At 38.9% G+C, this 10,760-nt stretch overlaps 1 protein-coding gene across 1 annotated transcript in view; it reads left to right on the top strand.

The window, feature by feature from the left end:
• The window catches only part of snx22 (sorting nexin 22), an 11,875-nt gene extending 1,745 nt beyond the window's left edge, over positions 1–10,130 (top strand). The window contains exons 2-7 of the mRNA XM_049575259.1: positions 3,489–3,572; positions 4,349–4,453; positions 6,257–6,351; positions 7,579–7,611; positions 9,121–9,188; positions 9,321–10,130. Of these exons, the coding sequence (XP_049431216.1) occupies positions 3,489–3,572; positions 4,349–4,453; positions 6,257–6,351; positions 7,579–7,611; positions 9,121–9,188; positions 9,321–9,430 (495 nt within the window). The 3' untranslated portion in view covers positions 9,431–10,130. The remainder of the gene's footprint in view (positions 1–3,488; positions 3,573–4,348; positions 4,454–6,256; positions 6,352–7,578; positions 7,612–9,120; positions 9,189–9,320) is intronic.
• Positions 10,131–10,760: the final 630 nt, after the last annotated feature.

Raw genomic sequence — 10,760 nt, 5'->3', positions numbered from 1 at the left:
AGTTGAATCTATATTAATTCATCATTTATAATGTCATCATTTGTTTTGTGTGTAAAAACTTAAACTAAAAAATAACCACTAACTTCAGCTGTCAAAAAGTAGTGAAAAGTGGAGTATAAAGTGCAACTTCAAAACTGCTCCTAAAAACAGATCTTTGTACCACTGAAAGGTAAAATATATCTTTGTCGTAAATATGTTTGCGTTTTACGTCAAAGAGCTGAGTTATGTTTGCACACCTTAGGTGTGCCTCTGAGCAGGAGGAGGAAACAATGTACAGTCTTAAGCAGTCTTTTATTCTGGTGGAAGAAGTCGTCTTTTACTTGAATTCAAGAGAACTTTATTATACCGAGAGAAATTCTTGTGCCAGAAAATGCTTCAATTACAGTAACACAAAATACAGTAACAACAATTAATGTTCACTAAAAAAACAGTAACAATCAGTGGGCCCCCTCGGTCAGGGTCACACACTCAGTATTAAATATCTATCTATAATCTGAGTTTTATTGTATATGATATGACAATGAGTAGTATTGCACATGATGTTGAGAAAATATTGCACAAGATATTGAAAAGTCCCTGTATTAGCAAAGTGAGAGCTGCGCCCACATACTTATCACAAAGTCAAACGCGTTCTCGGTGGCTGTTGGCCTCCACCAGGGTTGTCCCTTTTCCTGTTTGTGATATTCATGGACAAGATCTCAAGGTGCAGTGAGGGGTGGAAGGAGTCTGGTTCTTTGCAGATGATGTGGTTCTGTTGGCTTCATCACACCATGACCTCCAGCAGGCACTGGTGAAGTGGTCGGGATGAGAGTCAGCACCTTAAAGTCTGAGGCCATGGTTCACTGCTGGAAAACAGTGGATTGCTCCTTCTGGGTTTGGAGAGAGTTACTGCCACAAGCGAGGGAGTTCAAGTATCTCAGGGTCTTATTCATGAGCGAGGTTAGAATGGAGTGTGAGATGGATCGGCGTTTGGGTGCAGCGTCTACAGTGATGCAGACACCATGCCGGACTGTCATGGTGAAGAGGGAGCTGAGCTGGAAGGTGAAACTTTCGATTTACTGGTCCATCTATGTCCCAACCCTCACCTATGGTCATGAGCTCTGGGTAGCGACTGAAAGAATGAGGTTGTGGATACAAGTGGCTGAAGTGAGTTTCCTCTGTGGGGTGGCTGGACTCAGCCTTAGAGACAAGGTGAGGAGCTCGGACATCTGGAGGGAGCTCGGAGTAGAGCCGCTGCTCCTTCATGTTAAAAGGGATCAGTTGAGGTGGTTCGGGCCTCTGACCTGTCTGAAAGGTTTTTCTGTAGCTGGACATATAATGATATTTTGATCCATTTTCAAACAGTGATCGGTGCAGAAAGCTGTAAAACACTGGTGACATGACCACAGACGTCGGTGTATCCTGTTTAAGGACTCATTAAGGCCACAGTGTCTCAGTGTTCCCCTTCAAAAAAGTTACATCCGTGACCCTTCAAGTGGACAAAAATGTCCATTTTCTAGAAACTTTTGTAGTGTCCTAGAAAAGGTCACAGGGGGGTGATTTTTTGCATGGGGGTGTCATTCTGGATGAAATTTCAAAATCCCAACTTTCAGCATGAAAATCCATTATTTGACCCTGTAATGCATTTTTATCCCATCCATGACCCTTCAAGTGGACAAAAATGTCCATTTTCTAGAAACAGTCCAACAAAAGGTCACAAGGGGGGTGATTTTTGTCAAGGGGGGTATAATTTTGGGTTAAATTTGAAAATCCCAACTATCAGCATGAAAATCCATTATTTGAACCTGTAATGCATTTTTATCCCATCCATGACCCTTCAAGTGGACAAAAATGTCCACCTGTCATTTAGCCATTTGTATTGTTGCCGGGATAAAAATGCATTACAGGGTCAAATAATGGATTTTCAGGCTGAAAGTTGGGATTTTCAAATTTAACCCAGAATGACACCCCCATGCAAAAAATCAACCCCCTGTGACCTTTTGTTGGACACTTCCTAGAAAGTGGACATTTTTGTCCACTTGAAGGGTCATGGATAGGATAAAAATGCATTACAGGGTCAAATAATGGATTTTCGTGCTGAAAGTTGAGAATTTGAAATTTCACCCAGAATGACACCCCCATGCAAAAAATCAACCCCCTGTGACCTTTAATCTCTCTGTGAGGGAGTTTTGAATTTTGGAAATGGACAAAAATGTCCAGGGGTCACACAAGGGTTAATAACTGTTTTACTAAAGCTCTCTGTGATGCTTTAGTAGTTCACTGGTGTGATTATAAACTGAGTTAAGCGCAGCAGTCTGAAGTGAAACTAGTCAAACTTTGAAGAATGAGATAGTAGTGTGCTGGAGGACCGTCTTAATCACATGATACTCAAGAAAAAACGCAGGGGCTCTTGAAGAAAAGGGTCAGCACATGGGAACAAAAGATGACAGGTTTCGACTCTGAGCAGGAGGTCTTCGTCAGGGTGCCAGAGAGTTGAAATCGGTCAGTGTTTGTAATCTAAGCAGCCATGTTTTGAAATAAAGGCTTTATAACTTCATTCAAACGCATCTGTTCTGCTCCACGCATGCGTGCCTGAAGTTCATCTTTTGTTCCCATGAAACTAGTCAAACTTCCAGAGATTACTCACCTACTTATTCATGTCTAATGAATCACATCCACACCCACATGTTAAAAAGTTAAAATGTGACACCAGCCTGGGGAATTTGCTGCAGCGGGCTGAACTGACCTGTTTGATTTTATCACCTCAATCTGAGAACACACGACATCAGACTAGTGCTGTTTTTTGTTTACATTACTGATACATTTTTGCAAGCTGTAACTGTATGAGGACGTCCTGCAGTTTGTCCTGCACAACAAACTGCAAAAAAAATGAAGAACCCATCTCTGATAAAAACAAGAGAAATCAGAAATAATCATATAAACCCACAGACAGTAACATGATCAACAGGCCTACATACAGTGTATTGGGATGTATTAAATATACAAATATAAATATGAATTAAAGGTGATAAAGTTTCAGTGGTGTGACACATCCATGCTCGTCTGTCTACACTGATTTCCTGAGGATGTATCTGAAGCTCTGTGCCTCCTCCTGCTGGAGAAATTGTGTGGCTGAATCATGATGCAAACTTATGAGATTAACACTGCACACTTTTTTTTTTTTTACTTCAAGCTTATGTAAGTCCTTAATTGCCTTGTTCATGGCAGTTTTTATGTGATATACCAAAAGAGAAATCTGTACTACAGTATTAGTTGAAGCTTTATCATGTGTGGCATTTATAGTCATCTGTGTCTGATATGTGATTGCTGCTACACGTCTATCTGCATTTAATGGGACGATGTTTTAAATGACAACTTAGCAAAAGTGTATTGTCTTCATTTTCTTCATCAGTTTTAAAAGCATGTTAGTGCAACTTTAAATGTTCAAACAGACATTTTCTAAATAACAGACTGTGAATTAATCCTGTGTCTCTGTTTTTTCTTTGCAGCTTTTCAGAGTTGAAGTTTTATTCAACGGGAGGAAACATTTTGTGCTCAGAAGAAGCAGCGAGTTCCAGAGTCTCCACAGAAAAGTACGTTCACAATTAATATGTTGTTATTGAATCACTGTGTACTGTGTGTAGCTCTGCATATTATTCTGTGAGATGTATACTGTTAAGGAGGAGGTTCAGGAGAAGTCTACTCATCATAGGCATCGGTCAGCATCAGCCATTAAACTGTCTGTTGCACACAAAGGATGAGTGAAATGCTGTTCAGGGTTTTTGAACGAGTTACAGTGACGAACCTACTCAGCCTCTCAGCGGCTTTTTGCATTGACAGTAGTCGCTACAGGGTTTAAGAATAATGCTATCACAGCTTTATTATGCAGCCCAAATGTCTCAAGGTTCAGCTTTATTGTCGTTATACAACACAAGATGAAACAATAAAATAAGCAATGACATAGAACAAAGTACGTAAAACACACACACACACAATGCACAAAATCTGCAGCATCAGTGTAATATTAAAGTTAATGTGCAAAGAACTTGAGGTAATATTGTACTATTTTTGAATATTTTGAATTGTGCATTGTTTGCATTTGTGTTCAGTAGATAAAACTCTTCCTCTTCTTCTCTCGCCTTTTTTGCTGCACTGCTACATCTCTTGATTCACTACCAACCTAAAGTCAAATATGGAACAGTGAGAAACAAAACAACAAGATGTGAATCACGTCACACAGTTTGATGTGCAAAATAAGACTCATTCATAGAAGTGCTTCTGGTGATCAGACTCCACAGAGTGTGTCATGTCCCGTCCTGTTCATCACAGCTGATCTGAGTCTTCATATTGTATCTTGTGTCACCTGCAGCTCAGGAAGATCATCCACACTCCAGACTTCCCGAGCAAAAGGAACCCCCATCTGAGGACCAAGCCTCTGGAGCAGAGGAGGCACGAACTGGAAGACTACATCCAGGTAACACATCCAGGAGTCCGCAGAGTGAGGGGAGAACGTCCTCAACCACTCTCCAGTAGGATTCAGCAAGCTGCTGTCCTGCTGACATGAAATCTCTTACAAGGATTTTGACTTCATAAAAAGCACATTTCAAAACAAGTTAAAAAAGCACTTTATACGAATAAGAAAAGTAAAAGAATGAATAAGTTTAGATGGAGAATACCGCGACAGGGTCCCTGTTTGAAGACCTAAGGCTCCCATCAGTGGTCAGAGGTAGATGTATGAATGTTTAAAAGTAACCCTTAAAGCATCAGGGAGACGATGGAAAGATTAAAGAATCTAAAATGGTTGCAGTGTGTGATCTGTGTTTAGTTTTTGTTCTGGAGCAGTTGGGAGTCGAGCATCAGATATTTTGCTAAGGCAGGTGAACAAGTTGTGATGTATTGATATTTGATATTTAATATGTATTTCTAGCATGTAAAAAAAAAACATGAACATACAAACAAACAGACAGACAGGAAGTAATATTAACAAATAATAAAAAGGAGTTGGAGGAAGTATAAACTTATTAAATCCCACCCTTCTCAATAAGTCAGTGAATGAAATGAAACACAGCTTCCTTATATAGACAAAGCCGTACCTAAGACTATTACCTTTTAACTTTGTCACACAAAAATAACCTATGCATATGTATATAATATTAATTACCAAATATTTATCTTACAAAAATCTATCTCAGTATATAATATAAATTACCAATTATCCTATTATTTTAATTATGAGAATAAACCGGTCTAAATGTATGATATATATAATAACAATTGTATTTTTCCCTCCAAAAAAATAAATATAAATATTAGTAATACATATATATCTTAATCAACTTGTCCTGTTATGTTTTTATATATGAACAGGTGAGGGTATGAATTATACAAGGTATGAATATACGTAAGTCTGCCACTATACGCATGTGTGTACACCCACATACCCATAAATGAATAAATACTTGTTTACATATCAATATATTGTTAATTACAGAAAAATAGAAAATATATATGTATGTATATGTAATAAAGAAAACATGGAGGATTTTTTCTCAAACTTTGGACTGGAGGGCAGGTCTGATTTTTAAATTCACTGTACCACAAAAAAAGTAAAAATAAATAAATACATGAAATAATCAACAAAAAAGAATATTATTAATATTAATAACAACAATAAACTTTATTTTTATACCACAATTTGTACGTCAAATGCAACACAAAATGCTAAAAGAAAATCATGATATTTATGATACATAATAAAGAAAGAAAAATAAAATAATGGAATTAAAACAGCAGATAACACAAAATAAAAACAATTTCTTTTGAATATTTTATATTTTTCTTGATGGTTATTGTTATTAAATAAACATATTATTATCAGTATGTTAATAAATCTTTTTATTTTCCAAATAATAATCTTAATTTTAATATTTTTAATAGTAATATTTGTACCTGAAAATGTTAAATCTAAAGTTTACTAACCATTCTGGAAAATAACTCCAAAATATTTGAATGTGCTACATGAATATTTTATCAAAGCACAGTTTGTAGAAAGGTCATTTTTCTCCTGTGCACCAAGGAAATGTGTCAAAGGAGTAAAACTGCACCAAACAAAGACTTTATTTTACTTATATGCTAAACATATGATGATTCACTGATGAACCAGGTAGTGAAAATGTGTTTTGTTTTGCCACTTGATCATTAATAAACCTTCATAAACCTCTTTGGATCTGAACCAAAGACACATTTTTAAGAGTCCGATTGTTATGTGTCACTGCAGGACATCATCTATCAGAATGAAGACGTGCCGCAGGTGCTGCTGGACTTCCTCCATGTGAAACACTTTCACACAGGGATCAAGAACAGCAGCATGGAGTGAGTCCTTCAGTCCACTCTCCTCTCACTGCACCCACAGATGTTAGACATGTTGCTATATTTACACCCTCTATTTTTAGGATTGGGGGCAATGCAGCAACATAATAAAACTTTAGATGCATTTCTCACAGTGGTGTGGAGCAGCAGCAGCTCTGAGTCTGACCCACAGTAATGATCCAGGAAGGAGAAACATTCAGATATACGTATAATAACATCACTGGTAAAAGTTTTAATCTCCAGTTTGGACCAGGCTATATATTGTTTTTGTCTCTGCTTTACTTAATTGAATATACATAATTCAATTCAAATAAACACAAGAAATTTGTGCTGTAGAGAAAGGATCAGCACTCAGTGAATAACCTCCTAAGCCCTATGATAAGCTATTATGGCAAGGCTTAACTATACAGACCAGTGAGCAGTGATAACTAACATGTCTTTGGGGTCATTGGTTGGGAACCTCCTTTCACCAGTGTTTTGTCTAGTTGGTCCCATGACACCTCCAGGAGGCTAGACAGTGATCTCTGGCGTCCCAGAGACACTCCTCTAATGCCAGATCTCACTGCTCCCTGCACCAACCCAACAACCTCCTTTACCTTACATACACATGGCTTTCTCAACCCAAACAGCACTGCCACCGTCAACAAACCCAGACTCCATACATGCGAGCTCCAGGTAGAAGCAGTACTGATACTACCTTTGCTAGCACATTCACCATACTCTGTTTCACATGCTACATAGCATAACTCCAATATAAGCTAAAGTTAAAGGAGGTAGATAAACTCACAGGATCAGCAAACACACTCACCTTGCAGCATGGTCTCAAACAAAAGGGATTCAAATAGGCCACTCCCACACTTAAATAACCTTCCTCTTCCTGGATTTTCTCCTGAGAGGACTGATTGGTGGATCTCTCCACCTGATCTCAAGGAGTTATATACCCTGCTTAGTAGTTCCCCCTGCTGGCCCCCAACTGACATTATTTTTTCTCATCCAGATCCACTGGCTAGCTCTGGCTGCTTCCCTAATATACATAAAAGACATAAACAACTTATTATGTAGTACAGTTGTGTGCTGTATGTGGGCGAGAGGGATTGTCCTCTTTATAAAGAGTCATTGCAACTTTATGCGCAAAAGGACTTAACTTTCTGTATCAGAGTAGCCTTACAGTTGTTGTTTATGACCGTGTCCCTGCAGGTAATCTGTAACAGATTTGTGCTCTAATTTCAGATCACTGGATGAACTGGACAGTCAGGATTACAGGTGAGAGCTTTACTAGTGTCGAGTTGCTGTTGGGTAACTAGTATTTCCCCTTTCTCTCTCTGTATTTATGTGTTACACTATATGTCCTGTGCCCACTAGAAGGAATGTAGCATCTGTAGGATTACTGAGCCCTGTGCACAAGAGATTACTCTTCCTGTCTCTGCAACACCATTGTTTCAGTGATGACCGAAGCATTTTAATGACTACACCCAGACCCTGTTCGCATTTCAAATGACGAGGAACAACGGTCATATTACTGTATGCGCTGCTTACTCTGTCAGCCCAGAACAGTGGACATCTCGACCTTCAACAGTTCCACATGGACACCCTGTATTTTGTCATTTGTCTGGTTCTGGATACTTAATGACAGTTAACAAGCATTCACATTTGTTATTAGTTGTCAAGAACCTGTTAGAACCTCATACACTGATTTAATAAACTGCATCAAATGAAGTTACTGAAGTAATTTTCTTACGAGGTACTTTTCTTTTGTTGTGTTCGCACAGGGCGCAATAAAACAATGTGCATGAGTGAATTACATGCAAAATCAACGTAAAGACGTGGGCGACGTGATGGACGCGAGGCGAAAAACATGAATTAAACAGCTCGAATGAAGCAAGTAGCGTGGTTTCCGGTCGTACGCTTTTTTGCGAGAGTTGAAAAATCTGAACTTCATCGACTGATTCACACCGCGATAGCCAATCAGCATTGAGGTTTTCGGGGACGTATGACACTGAGGACGCACTGGTGGAAGTTCATGATTCATCGATTCAGCGAGTCAACACATGATATTCTGGCATTCAAACTTGTGCCATACACGCATGAAATTGCTGATCAATGAATGAACGTCCTCAGCATCATGCGTCCCTGGAGGATCTCAATGCTGATTGGCTATTGTGCCGCAAATCAGTTGCTGAAAGTCAGATGTGATGCGAAATTGCGCTACTCACTTCATTCACATTGATTAATTTGTGTATTTCAGGTCATTCTTGTTGCGTCCATCGCACCAACAACTTGAGCACTGTTTATTTTAACTCCCACTGGACAAGGAATTATTGGTGTGCCTATAATTTTGCATGGTCGTGGAGTGGTTAGCATTGTCGCCTCCCAACAAGAGGGTTCCTGGTTCGAACCCAGGGTGGGGGAGCCCTTCTGTGCAGATTTTGCATGTTCTCCCTGTGTCAGCGTGGGTTTTCTCAGAGTACTCCAGCTTCCTCCCACAGTCCAAAGACATGCAGGTTAATTGATGACTCTAAATTGTCCATAGGTGTGAATGTGAGTGTGAATGGTTGTCTGTCTCTATGTGTCAGCCCTGTGATAGTCTGGTGACCTGTCCAGGGTGTACCCTGCCTCTCTCCCAGTGTCAGCTGGGATAGGCTCCAGCCCCCCCACATCCCCTAAGAGGATAAGAGGTTACAGACTATGAATGAATGAATGTATCGAATGTTGGTATTTGAAGAATTGCTGTTGCATATGACTGACAATCATATTTTACTTTTGTTTCCTCAGTTATCCGTTAGAAAATCAGCAGGTGTTGGGATTTTTTCAGGATCCTTATCTCTGCGACAGCACGTCAGGTAGGACAAACTGAGAAAACACAGAAACAGCTGCTGACTCTGTGCATTTTGTTGTTTTGAATTGAAAAGCATTAAAAAACATGCAGACCTTGGTCAGACTGTATAAACCCTGAGCTGTGTCTCGTCCTGCAGATCTCCCTGATGTTGTTGTCGACGGGGTTCTTCAGGGTTTTTATCCGCGGGACGTCCGAGTCAGCTTCACCGCCCCCATCCTCACTGAGCCTGACCCCACCATGATATAGACGCCTCAAATTCAGTTAGATTTAGTGTTTTAAAATAGCCAAACACATGATGCCAACAAGAAAGAAAAACCAGCCTGAAATAGGTGAGTTAGAGGAAGCTATTGTCCAAAATCAGCAGCTCCAGTGGGATTTAAACTCAAAACGCTCAGCAGGCTTTGTTCTCACTCCACCTGTTTCATTGTTCTCACAGCTCTGTGGGAATCTCATATTGAGGCCAAACACCTAAAGTCCTGCTGAAACTTAACTCTGTTTGCAAAGGTAGTCACTCCGTGTCTGTTTTTAGGGAGTTTAAGTAGCGCACAAACAGTTTTTAATGTAGATGTGACAATAATATGTGCCTTTTATTAATTTTAATTCATTTTACTATTGTTGTTTGATTTTAATAAACAGGAGCAGTGGGAGTGTAGAAAATGACTTGAAATCTAGATAGGGTTTAGTTTTTAAAGATGTTGTTTATGTTTGTCAATGGGATACAGATATATAGAAGTGACTAAGAAACATTTGTAGTACTTTGAGTTTATTGAGGCTGATGTAAATTTCAGCCTCTGATGCCTCCAGCCTAGACTGAGGCTGAGGCTTTTTAAAACAACGTCTTTGGTGTAAACAAATGTTTGTTTTTAAATGTGTGTACTTTTGTATTGTGTGGTTTATACTGAATTTTTAATAAAGAATCAAACTCATCGGACTCATCATGTGTGAATTCTCCATTTAAACCTGAGCTGTAGAAGAGGGAAATAAATGTTTGAGAAACTAAAGTAATGAGACGCTGTTCGGACAAAATGGTGTTTTTTTCTGTTAAGAAACATTGCTTTTGTCATGTAGGTCACTGATCAGGCAGCCAGGTTGTTAATACGTCCTCCAGTGCTTGAGGAGATCACTGGTCTGACAAGCATTAGCAAGTGTTTCATATATGTTGGCTGTTTGAGACCCCATTCACCAACAGAAAAGATTCACTGCAGCCTTTTTTGTTTGTTTTTAAACAAAATATGGTTTTTTTACTTTTATTCTATTCTTGTTTTATTCTATTAATGTATATATCGTTGTTGAATTTCACACTTACAGCCTCATATTCTCATTTCTATTTTATTTTATTGCTTTATATTTACATCTATTTCATACTCTTATTTTCACTTCTTGTAGTTATCTATCTTCATCAGAGTGACTGAAAGGAATCACAATTTCCCCTCAGGGATCTATAAAGTATTTCAGATTCTGATTTAAATTAATTACCATAAAAGGACAGTTCACCCCCTAAACCAAAATACATATTTTTCCTCTTACCTTAGTGCTGTTTATCAGTCTAGATTGTTTTGGTGTGAGCTGCTGAGTG

Source organism: Epinephelus fuscoguttatus, linkage group LG4, assembly GCF_011397635.1.
Source record: "Epinephelus fuscoguttatus linkage group LG4, E.fuscoguttatus.final_Chr_v1".
NCBI lineage: Eukaryota > Metazoa > Chordata > Actinopteri > Perciformes > Serranidae > Epinephelus > Epinephelus fuscoguttatus.
This window is presented reverse-complemented; position numbering and strand designations above follow the sequence as displayed.